At 40.0% G+C, this 23,362-nt stretch overlaps 1 protein-coding gene across 1 annotated transcript in view; it reads left to right on the plus strand.

Annotated features, from left to right (window-relative positions):
- Window positions 1-14,178, plus strand: part of NSMCE2 (NSE2 (MMS21) homolog, SMC5-SMC6 complex SUMO ligase) — a 126,085-nt gene extending 111,907 nt beyond the window's left edge. Inside the window, exons 5-7 of the mRNA XM_062503978.1 lie at window positions 10,341-10,426; window positions 10,762-10,868; window positions 14,040-14,178. Of these exons, the coding sequence (XP_062359962.1) occupies window positions 10,341-10,426; window positions 10,762-10,868; window positions 14,040-14,160 (314 nt within the window). The 3' untranslated portion in view covers window positions 14,161-14,178. The remainder of the gene's footprint in view (window positions 1-10,340; window positions 10,427-10,761; window positions 10,869-14,039) is intronic.
- The last annotated feature ends 9,184 nt before the right edge of the window (window positions 14,179-23,362 follow it).

The following is a 23,362-nucleotide window of genomic DNA, read 5'->3' on the forward strand; positions in this document are numbered from 1 at the left end:
AACCTAAATTATGGGTTGTAAGACTATGCTTGATTTCTAATGTGAAAGAAGCACTGACAAAAAGGTGATTCCCTAGGGTAGCTCTTTTGTATTCAGTTTTGGTTTCCTTCTGTAATTAGTGCAGTTTGATTGTTTCACTTATATTAAACTGCTTATTTTGGGATATAAACCCTTGATCTTCAGCATCATATAGGGATTGTAGGTGTTTCTACAAAGGCTGATGTACCAACCAGAGAGTGCAAGAGAAGTTAATAGCTCTTAAGTGGTAAACTATAATGCTATTCCATTCTGATAATAACTATAAGACTAAAATAATGAGTGTAACGTTAACTCATTTACTAGAAAGATGAAGACTGTGCAGGATGCCCTGTGATTTAGCTATGTGCTCGTTATTCCTGTTACAAAGCACCAGTGACACTGCAACTACTGTCCCATCAATTCAACATTAGCTTCCCTTGTTCTGCTTGTCCTGCTCTGCCATTCTTGTTTCTTCTGTTCTGTGCATCTGTGCTGAGGCTGTTTGAGTCCTTTCTCTGTCCCGTCACTCCCCTATTAAAGCTGATCTGGAGAAGAAAGTGTAGGCATAGACACCTTGAGGGTTTAAAAGACTTTGCCTAGTGTTGGACCTTAGTTAAGCCCCTCACAGTCATCCCAGCATGCTTGCCATAAAGCACAATCATTTCCAAATCGTCTGTTTTCTACACCATGCAGAATGTCAAGGTGAAGTCAGAAGTGCATGTTTTGAGATATAAATGACAGCGATGGAATGATAAGAGTTTCCTCATGCATGTAGCATTAAAGAAGATGCACTCTGTCAGTTGCACTCCTGGCAACTGAGAATCTGCAGAAAGGGATTTAAAATAAATATCAATCAGACTTAAAATTAACTACTAATTACCATCAGAAGCTGCTAGGCTTCTGCAGTTATAATCCATGAGTATTTATAGCTCAGGGCTCTAGCATTAGTTTTTTTTTTTTTCCTAGTGACTGCCACTCAAGAAACCTAATCTTACATCACAGGACAGGTTGAGAAAAATCATCTCAAACCAATGACAACATTATGTCTAGCTGCACAAGGCCACCATGACATTGTTTTGGAGGATGCTCTATATACTGGGATTAGGAACATTTTTTGTTTCTTTTAGGGAACATTTTTGCTGAAGATTGTTACAGTGAAGATCTGCTCAGTGTGTACAGCATAGCTCATGCAGAATGTCTTTGTACACACACAAGCAATATTTTATCCTGCTTTAATCAAAATGAAAACCATGAAGTTCTGTGATTGAGCAATGGCCAATCTGTAAGTCCCTCTTAAAACCCCCCTAAACAACAACTCCATTTTTTTTTCTTAATTTGTTTTGATATGAATTATTATTTCTTCCTTTTTTTCATGTAGCTTAGCAAAGATGTATTATTTTATAAATATCACTTACTAGATAATTACCATGTGTTCTCCAGCACAAGTGTTGGTGTTCTTAGAATAAACAACCAGATATTGTGCAATTACTAGAAGATACTGGAGTTTTTTTCTGTGTTGTATTTTTTGCTTTTAGTGTGGAACTGATGCATTCACTAAGAATGTATTTGGAAATTGTTAACAGCCTTAGTTACTCAGGGGTAAGACAGTGTGGTCTAATGGGAAAGACAATGGTCTAACACACAGGGTGCTGGTGGTTCGGGATGTATTCCTGCCCTGTGTCCCTGTTTTCCACAATGGTCACAATAGTATAATTGACCTCCTTCTATATATGCTTTGTGTTCAAGAGAAGAAGGGTATTAGTACTTCTATTTGTTGTTTAAGAAAAATTCCTCTTCTAAGGAGGTTGTCAGGACTGTGGGCTGGTATCCAAGGCAGGAGCAGAGCAGGAAATGCAGCCCCAAGCAAGTACCCAGCCAGTGTCTGAAGCAGTGACAGGCCATCCCAGAGGCATTCTAATCAGTGCAAAGCTGCAGAATTCAGAACAACTGGAATGGTAAAGTTTATATGCAAAATAGAGAAAAAAATTATTTGTATTAAAAAACTTGGGAGATGAACACAACTTCTCTTTTTATACATCCTAATAATAAAGCTCAAAGGTTATGTGGATATACATAGTGCTTCACTGCACATCAAATTATATTCATTTGATGTTACATTTTAAAATTAAGTAAATTCATTCTGAAAGTAGGCAAGAATTTTAGAGAGCATTGTGAAGTATTGAAATGCATCACTAAGAAAAGAATTGCAAATGCTGTCTTCATTAAGACTAATTTTAAAATAAAGTATAGCACCTAAAAATTTATTTCAAATGCTTCAACATTTAGGGGGGTGAAAACAACAGGTATTTTGTTCCCACCATTTTGTTTTCACATTTTCTTATTTGTACTCATGTCTTTATTCAAGAGGAATATTTTACATAAGACTTCTGGTGGAGGGAAGCACATCTGTTCTCCCCTCCTTCCTTTGGGTGAAAGGGGTAGTGGAGCTGGTTTTCTGTACTATAAAGCTGCCCATTCTCAAAAGTGACAGATTGTTCTTTCCTGTGCTTTCTCTGCAGTTTCATAGCTGCTGAGTCTGTGTCATTCTTGCCAATCACAAAATCAACAGGTTAGTGTTCAGGGATTAGAGCTTCATCCCTCTCACGGTACATCTTCTAAATATTCTTACCTGTGCCCCCAACACATGACAAACTCCGTATGTCTGTATTCACAACTCTCTCTCTATATTAGACATTATTCTAATATATTTTCAGAGAGCTGCTTAGAATAGGAAAACAGTGAAGTCTTTGTCAGAAAGACTTGTGAGGAGAATGTGAAAAGACAGATTGAATCTGAGTGATAATTTTCCAGGGGTAGGATCATTTGGTGTAGCTGGGGGGTTTGCTGCTCACTGGTTCCATAGCAGCCTGTTAGATGGGCTGCTAGGGACCACTGCTACCTGGTCTGCTTGACCCATCACTTCTTTTCTTGTTGTCTATCCATTACCCTGGAACAGTTCTGTTCAGGAGCATATTCCAGCAGAAGCTTGTTCCACCTGAAAATCCATCACCAGTTCACCTTTTCAGAAGTGCATCTCTATAAGAATGTACAAATGACATACTGAAATAGGCAAAGCGACTCCCAGCCAGAGGGGTTACAAGATACTTGATGTTACCTTTTGTTGACAGATGTCATAGACATGATTTGTACATGTAGAGAATGCTTGCAATGGATTGTTCCGAGAAAATATGAGTTAAATTTACAGAACAGACCATCCAGGGACTGCTAGGGACTTTTGCAAAAATGGATGGGGCTCCCTTCCACTGACAATACCAACAGCTGTTCTCTCACTACTCCAGCACAGGATTAACAGTGCCTTCCTCAAGTCCAGTGTGGAAGTGGATTAGGCTAAACAGCCAAAAGGCACTCCTAATGCAGATTAGGAGTGTCCACACACTGTCTTAGTGCCAAGTAGTTAATGCATTCTGTATTCACACCCTCACTTATTTTGCAACAACTTCCCTGTGTAGGCAAGCCCTACATGTTCTTGTCATTTGATGGTTAGCGTTGCATCAGTGACATTCCAGATTCTGACCACAATGTTAGTAATGGAAAGTGGTTCATCTTCTAATGAAATGGTAGGCTTTTTTTTTCCTGGTTGCGTCTTTTGCAACTTTTTCTTTCATGTGCCTGGAGTGAATATCTTCATTTTTTAAATGTGTGTGATATTCTTCTCATCTCTGATACATGAAATTATGGTCTCTAAGCATGGCAATTGCCTTTATACATTAAACTCCATGAAGCAGTGTTTGCTCAGCCTTTTTTTTCTTCTGAAGAGCAAGAGAAAGCCCAAGTAATAAAAATGTTCTTTACATATTTTTGCAATTTAGTATCTTGTGTCTGATATATTTTTTCCTCATAAGATATTCCAGTTTTCATCCTTCACTCGTACTGTGGCATCCTTAATACTTGTGGTCCATTGTCACATGCCTGGCACATCTCAGTTTGTCTATCAGTTCGGTTTATTTTTGGCAAGTCTCTGGTACTTTACCTGCTTCTTAAGTTTACATGTCATGGTGGATGATGGTAGTTAAGATAGAAAAATATTACCACCTTAGGTTTTCCAGACATAGTAGTTCCTCTGAGCTTACTAATGAACCTTCATGACATCTTTCTAGGTAAGCTTCATCTCCCCCAGCAGCTTCTTCAGATCTAGTCCAGGCAGCAGCAATGAGGCAACTGCAATTTAAAATGTCATCCAAGGACTTTGAAGTGTGGCTTTCTCATGTTTCTTTGCAATAACAGAAGGAGCAAAAAAGCTGCCTCTGTGTTTGCCTACCAAATTGTTTGAGTTGTGTGGTTTATAATCAAAGATATATCCTTTTTGTTCTACAGACATTGTTCCCACTGTACAACATTCTGAATTTCCCAAAATCTAAATGCAAAGTTGGTCTCTTCTCACTTTGTTTAGTGTGTGAGTTGAAGGTTTCACAGGGTTTTCTAGAGTTCTTGTTGTTTTTTTTCCCTAGGATTTGTTGTCACATTTTATTATTAATATATTAAACAGTAAATTGTATCTAGCTGCAAGTGTCTTTCAGTCTCCTTCACTTACATTATTTCTGTAATAGTTGTCCAATAGTATTTCCATCAAATCACAGTTTCTCTTCATTTAAAGGCAACCCTGGAAAAACTGCATCAAGCAGCACTACCCAGTAGTGAAAGGGTAAAATGGGAACAGTATTTCCATTTAGAATAGTTTATTGCAAAAAACCTGCAGCTTAGTGGGACAAAATACTGTAAAATATATAAATGCTGTGAATTTGATGGCATTAAAAGAGTTTTTAGAGGATTGATGTTTGGTACAGGACATGAGCCTTTCCTTCCCTACTATTATGTAAAGGAACTAAAATTTTGCTAATACATTAATCTAATTTGTATTTCACACTCCAGGAAAACAAGAATGGCTTATATTTACAGGATTGTAATTTTATTTTGGATTGACCAAATGCACCTCTGTGTGCTTTTTGCACGAGTATCTGTTGAACAGAGCACATACAAAGCACTTGGCAGTAAATTACCAGCAAGTTTCTTGGCCTGGGCAGGAGCAAGTAAATTTGCAATTGCAATCTGGAGCAACATGTTAGAGGCCACCTTCCTTAGATCAACTTTGTTTTGCAACACCAGCAAGTAATCAAATTGTAATGTACTTCAATGCAAAGCCTAGTTTGGCTTGGTTGGCAAATTAAACTATCGCATGCCTCTGGCAAAAAGCACAAAGCCTTTGAACTGTTTGACTGCAGCTGTAGCTTGCACACCTTATTTTCCCTCTTAAAAATCAAATTAAACTGTAACCTGCAGCCTCTGTGGTAATTTTCAAGGAAAATTAAACTGTTGCTAACCTTTCTAGCAAAGATAACTGTCTCTAATCAAGCTGAAAGTTCCAGGTCGAAATTCCCCTCTCCAAGTTTAGACAAATTCATTGAAGGAAAACTCCAGGACTTATTAAGTATGAAGATATTACCTCTGACTCAGGAAGTCCTTGGCCAAAAATTGTTAGAGACTGGGAGAGTTTGCCAGGAAGGTATTACTCTCTGCTTCCCCTCTTCTTTTACTCCTACAGCATTTATTGCAGATCCATCCCTAGGGAAGGACACTGGACAGTTGTTCTGGTCTTCTTCTCTGGACTGAAGGCTAATCCAAATTCAGAGCAGTGATAGGTATGCTTACCCACTTCCAAGCATTACCTGGTGGTCTTAGCAGTGTCAGGTCCTTCCTTTAGACTTCTCCCTGGCCCTTCCTCACCCCAGATACCATCTGACTTCCCCACCTTTCATTATTTTCTGTGCCCTGCTGGCAGGAACACTTGGTATCTGACTTGTCCTCATAACATTCATGTTTTTCTTGGAGCTCTCAGAGATAGGATTTTTCCCAGCCTGGATGAGTTGCTGTTATTTCTGTGGAGTCAGCAGTACAATAGACCCTCTTGGGAGCCAAGACCTTGTCTGTCTGCAGGCTCAGGCTTACAAAGACTCAATCCCACATGCTTAACATTACACTTTGATTCTCAGGGTTAGTGTCTGATTGTGGCAGGTGAGAAGGCACAACAGCCCAGCACAAAAGGAAAGAAATCAATTGAGTTTACATTGCAACATGTACTCGCTGAGAACCAGGTTAGAGAAACAGAAATTAGGGAGAGGGCACTGCTGACACTGGGAGCAGTGAGCAGACAGCAGTCTCTTGGTCGTAGAAATAACATTGACAGTGGACAGGATTTTTCCACTCATGTTTTTTAAATATGTATATTATCTATGCTTAGTATAATTCACAATCCAACAGTTGATGTCTCTGTACTATGCTTTTCCTGTTTTTAAAAGTTGGCGTAAAAGTTTTCAGTCTCTCTCAGCAACATAAAAACTGAGCTAAGGCATGTTAGTCACAATATTATAAAGAGATTAAAGTGATAGATATAAATTAACACCAGCTTTTAATTAAAATTGAATAAGTAAAAAACAATTTGGCAGTTGCAAAATTCATTATGATGTGTTACCAAAAATAGATACCTTTATAAGAATGCAGTTTTATTACAACAGCTGTAAACATCATTGCTGAGATAGCCAGATAGAAAATGTGTAACTAATACTCGTAACATGTTTCAGTTGGCTGGAATAGAAAACTAGAAACTGTTAAGGCACTTAATATGTGATCTCTCAGACTACCAAAATAGATGCCTGAACTTCTGTTACTTAAGGTAACATCTGAATTTTGGGAACAATAACTTAAGTGTTTTTTGCGTCTGGTTTTAATTTGCAAGGAAAACTCAATTTTATAAAAATATAACCTGACTTAACTGAAATATGTATGATCCGGTGTTTTTATTTCTTTCTGTAGAATAGTCAGACTTGCAATTTAGATTCTCCAAATTTTTATAAGTTTCATTTGGTAAAAAAATCCCTTTTACCTTAATGAAAACATCTTCCAGTATGAGGCTACAGATACAGATCTACAGTTTAGAGCATCTTTCTGACCAGATTAAGATGTGTGTCTGTGTCTTGTGTAATCTCTGCAAAATTTACTATCACTGAGAAAAGTTACTTTCCTTTCTTCTCCTGTAATGTAGAACATCAAGCAGTAACAACAAGTCTGTGGATGGTTTATCTGATTTATGCTAATTTGCTGTTGACATGCTTGAGGTATTACTTGCATCATCGCAGTCTTGCATATTTGTTTTTTTAAAATATTAGCTGCTTATGAAAAGGAAATACTTTAAATAATGATTCATTTGGGCTGTGATCACTTCTTGAAGCCAGGGCCCCAATCTGATAGGCTATGTACAAAATCATAGCAAACGAAGTGCAACCTGAAGTGTTTAAAATAAGCTTGCAGCAAGAGGACAGTTTGAATCCAAGAAGATTAATATACCCCACCTACAAGGATTAGGTCTCAACTCATGAAATTTCGACCATTAAACATGAGGCATCTGAATCACCTCCAAATCAGTATGGGAAAAAAGTTACCCCAGCCTGGGATTTAGCTCACATAATTTAGAGACCTGAGGCCTTCAGGGCAGGTTCAAGCACCAGTACCCAAGCTTGAGCTCATGCTTTTGAACTTGGATGCTTCACTACAGTCTCCTAAATTCTTGTGTCAGCACCTAAGTAAGCATACACAGAAGTGATGAGGGAAGTGGTGACTCTCTAGCAAAGTCAGAAGGTGCTACACAGGTGAATACTCTTCCAGAAAAAGCCACTTACATGCCTATCTTATACTGTTGGTTTTAGAAGTAAAGTCACAGGCACAAGCCCCACATTTTAAAAATTCACCCACCTTCCTTGGCACCTACATATCGATTTTTTTTTTAAATCATGTTTTGTAAGTAATCCCCTGTCCTAGATCTTGCTGTTACTGATGCTTTCTAATGTCATTAATGGATGTGATGCCCTCGTACACTGGAATTACATGCCAAGTTCATGGGTTGAAACAAGGTACAACATAGAAAAATGTGATAGTTTCCACAGGAAAGATTAGAGCTGCAGTATGTCAAAATTAGCAGATACACAAATTTAAGAACAATCTGAATCTCTTTTTCTTTGTTGGCATTCTTTGTAGAAAAAAACCCCATCATTATAATATTGAAGTAAAACAGTGCATGCCAAAGCTGCCACCTGCCAATAACTCCAGTATTTCTTGGCCTTGCTGTCTTAGTGGCATTTCACCCATCACTTTGTATTTCAAAAGCTTAATTTAAAAAACCCTTTTTCCCTCCAAAAGTTGTACTTTCTTCAAATACAATCTGCTTGTGATAGAATAAACCACATATATGAGCAATCTAAGAATAATATGTGATAGGTTTTTCTGAAAACTGGTGACTAACACAAGTGCATTTCTGGTGTCCATACCATTGCAGTTTTGATATCTATAATTAAATTGTGCCCACTTTTTCCTTCTGATTTGCAAGTGTTTGCCTTTGTTAGGTGGTCAGTATCTGATGAAGGTATATTAATATTCTTGGAGATTAAAGCCTTGAAATGATGATTGACATTGGACATTTGAGCTTCTTTTCCCCCGGAATCCACACCCTGTTGATTGAATGACACCTTAGTAGCAGACACAGAAATATCCTTGATGATTGCTTGAGTATTCCCATGATATTCACAGGAATAGAATCATAAGGTTTGTGTTGGAAGGGACCTTAAAGGTCATCTGGTTGCAACCCCAGTACCTGGGGCTAGAGCACGTGGGTCAGAAACATTCCTAAATGCTTGGAATATTGAAATGGAAAGAAGGGCAAGCTCTCTTAAGGAAGAGGGTCTGGAAATAGGCCTGGCATACCAAGAGGTGCTGTGGTGGAGCAATGGCTGCAACATAATGGCAGGAGTCCCCCAGCCAGAGCTGTGCTGGCTCACAGGGCAGCGAGCTCAGCCTAGGCTGGGTGTGAGAGGTTTGGCTGCTCCACGGGTGCTGTCTGCTGGTATCATCCGGAAGGTGATGGTATCACACAGGCACGCAGGACTGACCAGGAGTTAGGAAACACTGGTCCTTAATAGATGTGGAAGACTGAATACCAGGGATGCAAAGATTAGCTGATAGTGTGCAACAGCAGTCCAGGGAACCCTGTCTGAGACGCTGTAGAAGACAAATCATGAAATAATTCTAAACTGAGTCCACTTGTGTTTCTCTCTCCTCCGTTGGAGTGCAGCTTGTGCAGCTGGAGAGGAAAATGTTGTCTTTGCTTGGGACACCTTGAGGACTGCACCCCAGGGCCCTTCTCTGCCTCTGCAAAGGCATTACAGAACTACCCCAAAGGAATGGAAAACTATGGCAGGTGTTAAGTTTGCTGTTACTACCAGATAAGATTCAAAGATAAATAAATGCATTCAACTAAAATCCTAGATTTACAATAACAGAGAGCTAGAAGATAAAACAACATGTATACATTTCATTAAAGCTATACTTAGCACTCCCTCTCTCTCTCTCTAAATATATATAAATGTATATATATACATATTTGTCTCTTCCTTAGCTGCTCCCATGTCTCAGCTTTTAACTTTAGCTAACTAACTTCTGCATGGAACACTAGTTGGTGTGCCCCTGGGTGCACAGAGTTGCTTATACCTTTTGTCTCCTGATAAACGTGAGGACCTGCGGGTCCTCCAGCTCTAGGTGGCTTTATTCTCATTTGTCTGCCCTTCATTTCCTGGCACTGGGCCATTGGGTGTTTGTCAGTATTTCATTCTGCCTCTCCTTTTTAAGGTTACTTCAATAACATTTCTGTTGTCTGTGACACTTTCTGGCTTTTGTTTTTCACTAATTATAGTCTTACCAAAATACAACAGCATCACTTTATAAATGATGCATTATGATAAACAGTACAAATTCCTTTTAAAGCGTGTACAGTATATACAAGCTATACAGCAAGCCCATCTATGACTCAAATATAAACTGATGTTGAGGGTAGGACTGCCAGATCTGCTCTACCTCATCCTTTGTTAGTTTCTGGGGACTCATCTGTGTGTTACTGGGTTTTGGTGAACTTCAGTAGTGAATACCAAAGGTTTTGAATATCTTCAGGCCAGCCTGGTCTCCTTCCCAGTCTTTCTTTCTAGCATTGGCTGTAAATAGCTGCACAGACACACACACACACACACACGAAAAGTGGACACAATATAAAAATCCTCATTTTCTAAAAGACATTATAGTACAGTATTTTTTGCAGTGTCTTGTTCATGAAGCGGTGCAGAAACATGCTGTGGTAGTTTAGATATCACTGTAAGACAGTGCTTGGAAATGTTGGATTTTATTAGGTTATTTTGAGTATTGGCAATCTACGTTAAATAAAAAACATTTTTTTTTCTTTTTTCCCATTCTACTTTCTCATAAATCAGATCATGGTAATGACACCATTGAACAAATTGATGAAGATATAGCTGTGACTCGGAGTCAGACAAACTTTATTTGTCCCATTACACAGGTATGTATCACTGCTGCAGTAACTGAAACGGAAGTAGTTATTTCATATTCTTCATTGGTTTGTTTATTACAAACCTGCAGTACCTGTTAAACAACATCATATTTAACAACAAAACAATATAAATTGTAAGCATTACCAGAAAAGAACAGTACTGCTTGGGAAGAAAACCCATGTAAGTATGAATGCAGTTTACCAAGCAGGATCGCATCCCATAATTTGACTGGAATGCCATGTATGAGTGGCAAACACACTTCCTGCTGTTTCACATGAAATCTCAGAAGAAGCATTTTCATGGGCATTATCAGTTCTTTTAAATCAATCCTTACTGATTACAGATGACAATGAAGAGGCCAGTGAGGAACAAAGTCTGTGGACATATTTATGAAGAAGATGCCATTCTGGAAATGATTCAGACTCAAAAGCAGAAAAAGAAAAAAGTCCGGTAAGCTAAAAAGAATGTGTGGAAAAGCTATTTGCTTTGCTGTGTAAGTGGAATTTTACTCCACTTGTTCTAGGAAATGTATTTGGATTGGAAAGGCTGCAGGAAGCAAAACCTCAGTGTCTGCTCAAGTCACAGTCTCCTCATTAGTACCAGACTCGTGGAGGTGCTTTTCTTTTTAATGAAAACAATGTGTAAGGAAATATTCAGGAACTGTGTGGGGAAGTTACAGCTACTTGTAGCTGCACAACTGAAGTAAAGAAATTTTGTATAGCCATAACCAACAAAGAGAGTCCTCAGTTTCCTAAAATTGAATTGCTGATTTGTTCCCACTGCTTATGTAGCAAGTTTTGAAGTAAATGAAAAACATTTCCCCCGTGCACCCTCTTTTGCAGTTATATTCCAATGAAGCTTAGAAATTTTAAAATTACTGAATGTTAAAGTGAAAAATATTAAACCACAACATTTCAGGTAGAACAGAATTTAAGAATGAGATCAGATAGTGATGCATCCTACCATGATGCAGTGAAATAATTCCTTCCTTATATCACCAAAATATTCTGTCACTTTTCCACATGGGATGTATTTTTTGAATGAAAAGATATAACAGTTCAATTTTTAAACCTTGAATTCTCCACAATAAATTTGAAAATGAGAATGATGTTAAAAAAAAAAAAGAAAAGAGGTTTGAATACTAATGCTTCTTGAAGCAAGTAGAGAGGACATAGTATCATACCATCAGCTAATCTCATCATTGATTTCACCTTTGTTTTTACACCGTTTATGCTAATCCCTCCTGCTCTGGTGTGATGACTTCACGGAAACTTACCAGTTGTGGACTTCTTAATAAATGTGCAGTTTGCTCAGGAAGGTCTGTCAGAGACCAGCAAACTGATTTCCCCGAAGATAATGCCACAGGCATTATTTCCTCCATCTGTAGCTCTGGCATTTCTGTTAGGCTCTACACAGTCCTCCATGGGGGTTACAAAGGTGGAACTGAAGTTTTTATTCCATGCTCCTTCCCTGCTACAGGAAAGCACTGCTATAAAACCAATAATCAGTTGGGATGCTCAGCCTCTATCTCAGTGTCAAGATAGCTTGAGGAACAAGATGGAAGTATTTTGCTTGTGTTACAAAGTCTAGGGAAAAATCTGGAATGGGTGCAATATACTGGGAATAAGAACAAAACAAGCAACATGGATTGACAGAAACTTGGCTGGAAAAATGAAAAGGAATTGGGAAGTAGCTCTCAAGTTGGAGGAAAGCGAGTGTTCTGGAAGATAGGGAGAGGCTAAAAAGCACGTGCTCAACAGCCCAGTGACAAGAATACCTTCTCTGATACTGAATTTAGGACGTTCCTATCTAGATATTTCTCTGTGTTGTTAAATCCATCAGAGTAATGTCAATTTATAAGAAATTGTTGTAGTGGATCAAAAGTTTCAGCTCTGCTGAAAAAGAAATAGGGTCACATGACTGAATTTTACCTTTTAAGAAATGGAAGACTACAGAAACTCTGGAATTAAAAAAAAATCCTATCAGCTGTACAACACCTAGCTTTAAAAGCTACCTGATACCCCAACCAAAATTATTTGTGCAGTCTGAACATCAGCAGTTCTTAATATTGAGCTTTTAGCTTGCAGCCTTACCATTTTTACAGCAGTTTACAGGGCTAAAAAAGCACACAATGCCATAGCTTCACTGTAACTAAATTAAGAAGGACTCCTTGGTTTTCTCTGCCCAGTCTGACCAACCTACTGTAATTTTAAACTTTCTCATGAAAATGCAGTTACTTTGAAAACCCATCATCTGCTGTGGTGGGAGGACAGGCCAGCTGTTGCAACAAATTCCCTGTTTCAGTATCCCAATCTCATGGCGTGGCTGGGCTGTGCTCCTGTCAGGGATGTTCTTGTGGGAGCAGGTGTCCTGGCAGAGCAGGGCATGACTACAGGATCCTCACTATCCTGATTCTGGAATAAGAGCTGTTGCTCACTCTGGAGACATAGAGTGGCTGTTTCCTCACAAGTGCTTCCCAGTTTGGATCCAGAGGATCCCTTCAGTGCCCTTGGCAGTGCAGTGCCAGCCTGCCAGCCCTGCAGCTGACGTACACACAGCCCCGTGCTGACAGACTTGTCACACACCCCTTGAGGCAACTTTTATGTCTCTTGATTTGTTCACTATTTTCCACTGCCTGGAAGGACATACTAATACTTTATGCTTACAGGAAATGTGGGAAGCTTTCTGAGAACTTGTTATTCATTAATCTGGCAAGCTATTTCTGTATTAAGGTGATAAATGGGAAAACTGAGGCACAGAGCAATTAAATGACTGATCTATGACAAACACAGTAAGCTGTGGACGAATCTGGAGGAAAAGTTATGACTACTGAATGTAAATAAGTTCAGTACCTCAGACAAGTTACTATAAGAGAGGAAAAATGCAGGAAAAGTGTTACTTCTGACTACAGGCACCACCTGTGTATGTTTGAGCTGCCACCAAAGGAAAATAACCTTTTGTCCCTGAATATCTTTCACCCTGCTGTCTTTATCTGGCTGTTTCAAGTAGTTGTAAGACATTTTGTACTTGATTATCATCTTGAGGCTGTTAATTTGACCTTATTTCTCCTTTCTGAGCTTTCACAGCTCATAAAAGGTCAGGTTGACTTTTTACACCAACCTAGATGGTCCACTGATTCACCAGTCAGTTGTAGCAAGACTCATTCTCTTTTATTTGTTTCCCTAGAAAATAATTTCCCTACTTATCTGCCAGTGAAGATTATACTTTCTCACTGCAGATTAGTAAGGCAAGAGGTATTTACCTGCAGTTTGTAGAGGACTGCAGAGAGAGAAAGCAACACAGAAAGGTGTCCATGCAGTGCTGATAACATTGCTGATGAAGGCAGCTTGTGTGCTTGAAGCAGTAGAGTGGTCTACAGGTGAAAAGCTCCATCTCTCACTGTGCTTCATTCTTTCCTTCAGCTGATGACTGTCACCAGTTGAGATAAATTTATTTTTTCCCATATAGCTCTGGTGAATAGGACAAGAGGTAACAAGGAACTGACAGAAAGAGTGAGAATCCCAGATTTAAAAAAAAAAGCTAGCAGATGTTATGTAAAAACCTATATCTGACAAATACAATTCTTCCATTTTAATGGAGTCTCTCTTTTCTTTTTAACAGATGCCCTAAAATGGGTTGCAGTCATGTTGATGTAAAAGGATCAGATCTTGTACCAGATGAAATACTTAAAAGAGTGCTTGACAGTCAGAAAAAACAAAGCTGGTCAACAGTGGACACGTGAGCTGGATATGCTACTGCCACAAAGAAAATTTATTAGAGGTTGTGAGATAAATTGCTGATTCTAAATAGGTTGTATAAGTGATTGTTATTTGTTAAGTGTTTCATTTATAGATAAGTCATTGTTAAATGTTTCATTTATAACCAAAGTTGAAGGTCTCTGCTGTAACTGAAAGCATTTTTCCAACTCAGGAATACAAGGAATTCCAGTTAGACTTGTTTGGGTTTTGTCTACCTTCCCAAATTTCTAAAACCTTGCATTTGGTGAATAAAGCATGTTGTGCAGCATTTAAACTTCCTTGTCAGCGTGCTAGTTTCTTCAGCTTATTAGAGATGCAGATCATGCCAGCATGTAATGATGAGTGCTTTGCTCTGTATTTCAGATAGTTCTGTTACTGTCTCTGTAACTACTGGAAATGCTTGGAGTAGGGCACTGTGATCAAGGATATTCGGTGCTTGGGACCATGCCCATGTTTTAACACAAACTTCAGAGATGAATTTTCAGTGTTTCACACTTACACCTTGTTTGTGGCCACAGAGAACAAGTACTCAGCTTTGAGGATCTCTGCCTTGTTTTTATAATTTTTGAATTCTGCCCTAATTTAGGCTTTTCATTTGAAATTCAGAAGCATTTAATTCAGGCTTTTTGCATTTGGGAGTCCCAGAAGGCTTTACCTTAATATTGTAGGATAGAAGACTACAATTATTTACAGAGGTATTCCAATAACTAAATTTCAGATAGTACAAAGATATTGTACCTATATGCCTTGGATTGAAAAACACTTAATCTCATTTTATATAAGCTTCAGATATCTATGCTTTTGGGCACAGATTCAGAAAATAACTTAAACTTTGTGACACTATGTATTGCCTAAATTTATCTGAACACATCAGGCAGATAAGGCATTTATATACATGAGTTAGAAATAGCCATGGGTAAAAGGAGCTGCCTTGGCAGTCAGATGGCAATTACCTCTTGGCATATGTAAGCAGAAAACACAGGTTTCTTTGAACTCTGGGATCCTTAGTGGGCTGGATGATATTTTCCTATGTAATTTTCCTGAATTTATAATCCAACATTTCATGTAAAATGTAGCTGGGGTACCCATATGCTAAGGTTTTTACTCTGGGTTACTGTTTGCTAGTTTCACAGACCATTATTAACCCCAATTGCACGTAAAAGCACAAACCACTTCAGGCTGAAAACTGTTATTTTGTAATTGAAGAATATTAATCTGCAAGCTGATTTTGCAGCTGAAAAAGAGAACTGAACCATTATTACTTGCACTGGGCTTTTGTGTTCAAAACACTTCACGGGAATTGGCTGGCTAATTTTCATTATGTGGTCTAACCCCCGAGGTCCATCTTTTTCCAACTCGGCAGTGAGCGTGGAAGGCTCTAGGCTTCTGCCTAGCTGAAATTGCTGAACGGAACTGGGGGGTGATTGAGCAGTATGTACTTGTTTGTGTTTTCCTGTGTAAAATCAGGTCCCTTTTAAGATACCTCAGGATATTCAAACCTGCAGTTTTTAAGGTGGGTCACCGATTTTCACTTAAATACTGCAAGGGAAGATCTTAACAATAGCATATTTCGGAGGGGGGGGGAAACGGGGGGGGGAAGGAATGTCCTTTTTGTTTCATCTTTAAGTTTGTGAGTTAATTTATTCTCAAACCATTTTGAAGCAGAACAGTCAGAAGCAGAAACTTGCATTAGTTAAACAAGCTCTGCAGTTTCTGGCAGAGATGCATTATCATTGTCCTCTTGGATCTAATTCAATCCCTAGTGGTAACCAGCCTTCCAGGTTTTCAGATGCAAAGATGTACATACATTTTCCATGGCCAAAGGTGCTGCACCTCAAATTTAGTTTGTGTAGGTGTCTGGGTTGCTTGAGTGTGCCTTCCAATAACACATAACATTATAAATGGTAAATTATACCCAGATTCCTACCAACAAACTGGTGGCAGCAGGCTTGGTTTGCTACCTGTGGCAATTGTACCAGTATAGCCTTGGATTGCTGCAGTTCCTGATATGGTTCATTGTCCTCATGTTCCAATGAGTAATGCTGTGAGGGAGATTGCTGTCTTGGTTACACCTTGTTGTCCTATGTGAAAAAGAGGCTTTACCCATCACAGTGCTTCACTCAGCCTCTGTTAGCTAATCCACAGGTAATAAGGTGAACTGCCTGCTTAAGATGATGCAGCTGGGAGAAAAAAAAACAAATCTGAAGCAACACTTTAAATGAAAAGAACAAATAGTCAAACTGTCACTTATGGCCACTCTTAAGAGGAAAGGTATTTTTGGATGTCCATATTCCTCTTCAAAATACATCATCTTTCTTCTTTCCTTTGCTAGGCTGAGCCAGGCAGTGTGAGTGAATCAGAGCCTGAACAGCAAGTGAAGTGCAGCCTAAGTTCTAAAATCCTTTATGATCTCATCTGAAAGGAATTGACTGATTTTTGGCAGCACTCACCTGCCTAGTTTTAATAATAATCACATCTGAGGTGAATAGGCATGTGTATTTAAATAGAGGTAGGTTTCTTTCTTTTATCAGCAGAGGTGCCTCCTTTAAAATATGGCCATGTTATCCAGAAAAAGATAGATACTCATTCACTTGTGTCAGGGTTGCTGGTGACAGTACTTGAGTCCCATTAGAATCAGTGATGCACCATGCAGATTCAAGGGCTAGAATAAACTGCCTGTGTTCACTGAAATCAATGAAGTTCTCACCAAAACATTTGGCATTTCTGAATTAAAACTATAACATAGCATCCACAGACTCCTCGTATGATGAATGATTTTTATTTTTTTTTAACCTGGAACTTAGGCCGTCCTGTTGATTTTTTCATGGCTGGTTCTCTCTTGTTTGTTCTTACAAGTAATTTTCCTCCTTAAATTGAAAGATTCCAGGGTTGGCCATCAGCATCCATTGCAGCTAGCACTTAACTAGGTGGAAGAACAGACTAACCTTGGCAAATGGGGAAGGCTTCTGTGCCTGTCAGCTCACCTGGTGCAAGATACAAACCACTACTGATTCACTGGGGTGGCTGCAGTTAATGGCAGCTCTTTGCCCTTTCATTTGCAAAGTTTGGGGTTTGTTGAGTAGTTGTGATCTCTCTGTTCCCATGTGTCCCTAAACTCTGGTCTGGGAAGAAGTAGCTTGAAAGAGTTAAAGAATAAAAATAAGTGCCTGTGATGAATAAGCTGTATGATCTGTATGATTCACAGAAGTGGAAACTCAACAGCAGTTAAACCTTCAAATCTTAATCTGCTTTGGCTATAAGATATCATATGTAAACAGGCATATGTTAACAGTTCACAGGGTAATTTGTGTCTCATTGTCTGACGTCAGAAATTTTGCAATGATATTTTTAAAAAGAAATTCAGAGGTCAGGTGGTTTTTCTTTTTTTTTTTTTTTTTCTTTTTCCATAAGGTGTGTTTGACAAATGCAGCAAACCTCAGTGTAGCTGAGAAGAATCTGTCACTGAAAACTGGTGAGGATCTGTCTCTGCTAGAGAAGTTCCACATAGTATTTTGAGGGATTAAAGAAACGTCTAGGCAAATACTGAATTAAAGGCAAGAGAGATCCACATACAACAGCTTTCAGTGGCACCCTGAGGCACAAGCCATTAACACAGCTCACTCTCTCACTTGAACAGATTCTTCCTGTGAATTCTCCATTTTACAACTAGAGAGTCTGAAGTTTTCAAATCAGTGAAGCCATGATGAATAAAGATAAAAACTAATCAGGCTGGCATCTCATGGAAGATTTAGCGCACTTGTGCTAAAAGGAGTGCCCATTCCTGTGAATCAAGGACATATTCATCATTACTGCTCTGAAGCTGTTATCTTATTCATTCTAGAAGAATCAAAAAGACTAAGTCAGTGCTCCCCTGAGAAATATGCGGAGCAAAAGCAGGGGCTGCAGGAAGTGATACTGATGACTCAATAGCCAAGGCCAACACACTGCTTTATTTTAGACAATGTCCTCTTGGATACTCATGTTTCCTCATGAGTGGCTGATGACAAAGGTCTTACCTACCTGTGGTCACAAGTACCTCATGACATTTTTGTCAAGAATAGCTCTAGTATTGTGGCCAGAACTAGCTCAGAATTCACTGTGCAATTTAGTAAAGTTTCACCGCCCTTTCAAGTGAATCTTAATCTTCACCTTCCCTAAAAGCCTTCATGTATGGATCCTGCTGTGTCCATTAACTAAACATTTGCCTAATGGATAGTGCTCTGTTATACAGTGAAGAGGATGCACTTAGAAAAGGCCTTCCTGGAGTGGAAAATGTTGGTGTATCCCCAGGACAGGTCTTCATTTCTGTTACTACAGCCAAAGCCTCAAGCTGATGGCTCCTCACTACAGGTACAGACTATTAGTGATTTCAAATGCTAAGTCTTCTATAAATAATAATTTATTTGCTGGTCATGAAGTACTTATTGTTAATACATAATATTTCAAACACCTGACGTGGTCATAGAATGCTCAGAGGAGAATCCTGTGTGTAGGTGCCAGCAGATTCTAGGCTCCCAGCCAGTAACTATAAAGAGCAAAAACATTAGACTGCTTGTTAAGCAAGTAAAATTCTGAAATGGGTGTACACCATCCAGTAGATACCCATGTATGTGCTTAGCCTCTCGATGCATGAATAATCCCAGTGACTTTATAGGACTGCAGCAGTGTGCAGAAAACACAGTGTGTTTCATCATTTCAGAGCACTGCAGAAAAGGTTGTGGTGGGCTGAGAAGAGAGCCTGACTCTCTTGCTTGTTCTGATGTTAGTCCAGACCCAAAGACAGAGCCTGAAAGCACACACATGAATTGAATTGCATGGGAAACTTACCAAAGGAAGTGTTTGCTTGTAAACTCAGTATGAATAGGATCTTCTCTGACCGCAAGGGAAATGGAGACACACATTCACTGTCTGCTTGTGCAACCAGCTTCTGAAGTAAAAACAGGATTTGAGATCTAAAACCTGAACCTTCACACGTCTTTCGGGCAACAGAAGAAGCCTTCATGCTCTTCAGTTAGCAAAGGAACAAAGTCAGGAGGTGCTGCTCATAAGACTCCTTGGATTTGATAACAGCAGGCTTATCAAAAGGGAATCATTGAGAGTTCCGAGCTGCAGCAGCCCTCAGAGCAGCTTTTGTGTGGGCTTGAGGGGAGACATCTGCACACCATTACACTGCACTCCTTTTGATGTCACTACGTGCTCATCATGTGTTTTATGTCTTAGCGGTGAATCTGCCACCAAGTTCACAGTGTCTGAGGATGGCTGTGGGTTATCACAGATGCTGTTCTGCTATAAAAACCATTACTTTAGTTCATTATCACCTGGCCATATGACTACTCTTTGAGCCCCATCTGTGCAGGGTAATTCTGTACACCAGTAGATTATGGATGACATGCTGATTTTAAATTTTTTGCTTTCAATCTAGCAGTAGTTTAATTTTCATTACATGGCTTGAGATAACGTCTAAAATAAATATATTTATTTTTTATAGTTTACCAATAGTTGAATAGTAGCCAAAATATTTGTATGCCTTGCCTCTCTCATCCAGTAACTAAAATAAAGACATTTTCATTTTTTTCCTGTAGCAATCAACCAGTTTATTTATAAGTGCCCTAATCTAATAGAGATTTATTCTGTGTGTCCCATGAGACCTACTGTCAAAGTTACCAGACCTGTCCCAAGCACTTGGGAAGTGGGGAGATGGTTACACAATTCTCATTGCCTCTGGCTGCTCTAGTTATAGAGATAAAGGGTCAGAGAACTGGAGCAACAGAGATAATTTTGTGAGCATCTAAGGCAAAGCTGCTGCTCAGGTGAGTATAAGCACTGGCTCAGGGCAAGGCAGGTAGATGCTTGAAAACCAAGCAACAAAAAATTCCCTTAAATAAAATAACAGGAAAGGGAAGATCAGTGCCTGAGCACCAGGAATTCTGGATTCTTCAGTCTTCATCTCACAGATGCACTAAGCTGCTTGTCTGTTTCAAAAAAGAGAAAAAATATATGAAGAGCGATATTTACCTTGCGACAGTTCTGGCAAATCTGTGCTGGGCAACACCCTTCCCTCTGCTAGGATGTGCCCATTCTATGATGCACATCCCACAGACTTTCTTCCTGCTGCAGTCCCAGATCCTTGCCTAGGAGCTGGGACTCCAGGAAGTGAGGAGACAGTGAGCAGTCCTTCTTGCTTTGACTGGCCTTTTCTAAGGCAGGATCTACTTTTTGTAACAATTTTGCAATGTCCTTTGAGAGCTCCTCAGACTTTGGTAGTGTTGGGAAGGTGCCTGTTGCATACTGCTGTCCTTTGCCAAGCATGTACTTCCAAAGGTCATCCTTGCCCACCTCACAGGTACCAAGTCCCTTTGGAACATCAGGGCTAAGTGATGGCTCTTTGTATTCTGCTGGCTCACAGCAGTTTATTTTTTCTGGCACTTGGATAGCAGGACTCATCCACAGAGTCAGTGTTTCATCCCAGCATTAGGTCTGTAATTGTGCACTGATCTGTGCTCCACAGTGATTTTCAGTGCTGTCCACTGGAGATGTGAAACATTGCCCTGGTTCATTTTGAAGGGCTGTAAAGCCATTCAGGCTCAAATTCAACATACGCAAAACTGGGAATTACCATGATAGTATTCATCACATATGCTAAGCAGGTAGACCCTGAAAAGTCTTTTCTGGGGAAGGGGGAGATGGAATGATGAAGGCTTGTACAGGGAAAAGAAGGAAGGCCCCAAAAGATAGCTTTTGATTTCAGAAGGAGACTAATGCAGGAAGATAAGCCTGGATGCATAAAAGCCAGTGGTGTGACTGGCAACAAGCACCAGGCTGCTATGGCAAATGTGGTAGCACCATTTTCTGCAAGAATCTAATACTGAAATGTAGCAACAGTTTTTCACAAAGCTCTGCCTGGAATTCCTCCTGTTCTCAGCATTGTTCCTAACCAAACCAGAGTTGCATGCAAGCACTGGCACAGATGGGCAAGATGGGCAAGTTTCAGCCCTTTGAGAAAGAGCAGATCATGCCATGCAGGTCATCAGACACCATCCTTGGCATCCTTTTTTTATTTTTATTTTTTTTTTTATTTTCCTTGCATTTTGGGGATTGGCCAAAATCAGAAAAGTCAGAAAAGCCAAAGTAGGACTCACTTCTCTGCTCTGCATCTTGAAATTAATTTGGTGAAGATGGAGTGGGGTCTGGATGTGGACCTTTTCCTATGTTCTGTAACCAAACATAAGACTAACATGAATAATAATTGCTCCTATATGTTAAGCCATTACATTCATGCTTTGAGTACCTGACAGCATGCCAGGCATTTTAAGCAACAAAGGTTTCCTTCTGTCAAGAGTTTCACCCATTTTGCAAAGACCCAGGAAGGTTAGGCTTTGGTTTGTCTCAGTCACATGTAGATAGTCAACTGTTGTTTAATTTATACAGTCAACTAGAAGAGGGTACCCTCCAGTGCTTCTGGGATGAATGCCCCAGGGGTTATCTTTTCCTGGCCTGTGGGGACTGCATGCCCAGTTTTAGGGCTCCAGTTAGCAGGGACACACATGCAGAGCATGAAATTGCTGTAATCCCTGTGAGAAAAGGCTGCTCAGGCACGAGGAGAATGTGGCAGGACTGTGAGGTACAATGCTATGTGTACCTCTGCTCTCCTCACATGCCAGGTTTTTTTTAGGAGAGCCAGGATGACAAGAGGTGCTTTTTTCCCTTCCTCAGGACCAGTGGGTGCCATCCGCCCAGGAGCTTGAGCTAAGCACTGTGCTCAGGTGCCACTGTGTCCCCATGGTGTGGACCTAGGAGGTTCTAAATGGATGGGAGGCTGGACAGATGAAGGACACAGCTTCCAACAATGTGGGATCTATTCTTCTCCTCAGCAGGGACAGCGATCTGACACAGGAGCTGAGAGAGGGGAATCTTTGGGAGGATGACGACACAGACACCTTCATTCCTGCTCACACTGCATCTCAGTTCTGAGAGAGCTCGAGGGGACACACTGCTAATGCCCATGAATATCTTTATGCAGGTCCATTGCTCTTTTGATGTGTCTGCACCCTTCCCCTGTCCCCAGAAGTACTGACACCCTCCCTCCCACCCTCACACACCTTGTGCTGTCTCAGATGTAGGAAGCAGCCCACACATGTGGCATCGTACCAGCTAAATTCACCCAGCAGCAGCATTCCAATCATTAAATTTCCAGGACGGGAAAAGTGAAACAAAAGGTCTGATAGATACTTGCATGTGTTTTACTTATAAGAGGAACCAAATAAAATAGCGTGCTTTGAGAGTTGTGGTGAATCATTCAGAAACAATCTGCAGGCATTAACGGAATTGTATTTCTGGGGCAAAAAAAAAAAAAAGAAGAAATGCAGGCCCTGGGATATCCCTTTATGGCATATGCGTTTTATGTTTAAATGCATTAATGGGACTGCTATGCTATGAGTCATCCCGCACAAGTTTCATATGTTTCTTAAAATACACTAGAAGTAGCTGAAGGCATGCATGGGTTTGCTGTGCAGTTATCTATCAGGAATCCGAGCAAATACCTGCACGCGTGGCATCACGGGCTTCAGAGCTGGGGGGGCCCATCCTTGGCCCTCTCTGTCACTTGTACATCGTGGGATGGGGAAACCAAAACAGAATAGGGATTGATCCTACTGAGTAACAAAACACAGGGTCCCTGTGTTAATATTGGAGAAGCCGCAGCACTAAATTACAGAAAAATTGCATGTATATAAATAGAAAACTAGACAGTTTCCTTCTGAAACATTCTTGTCAAAACTACAGCTGTCTGCTTATTTTTCCGGGGATTATTTGTTATCTGGTTTGGTATGTCCTTCCCCCCCCCCCCCCCCCCATTTTCCATACCAGTCCCGGCTGTAAGTCTATTTACTAGTCCTTTAAAGCCACATTTTTGCGTCTTGTGGCGCTCCTCTCAGTCTGCTCCTCACAACTCACTTCAGCTGCTGGCTGCTGCCTGGCTCTCCGAGCTATTCCTTTTTCGGACAGCAGATATTGTTATAACATGGGAAACACCCAGTGCCAAGTATTTCTGATGGTGCACGTTACGTCTACGCTTATGAGTAAACGCTTATGCTCACACAGCAGCGCCGTGATGCAAATCTTGGGGTGAGGAATGCTTATTTAGTGATTAGTGAAAAGTAAGAACTGAGGCTGGGAACCTGCAACTGT

The sequence above is a fragment of the Cinclus cinclus genome, chromosome 1 (genome assembly GCF_963662255.1).
Source record: "Cinclus cinclus chromosome 1, bCinCin1.1, whole genome shotgun sequence".
Classification (NCBI taxonomy): domain Eukaryota; kingdom Metazoa; phylum Chordata; class Aves; order Passeriformes; family Cinclidae; genus Cinclus; species Cinclus cinclus.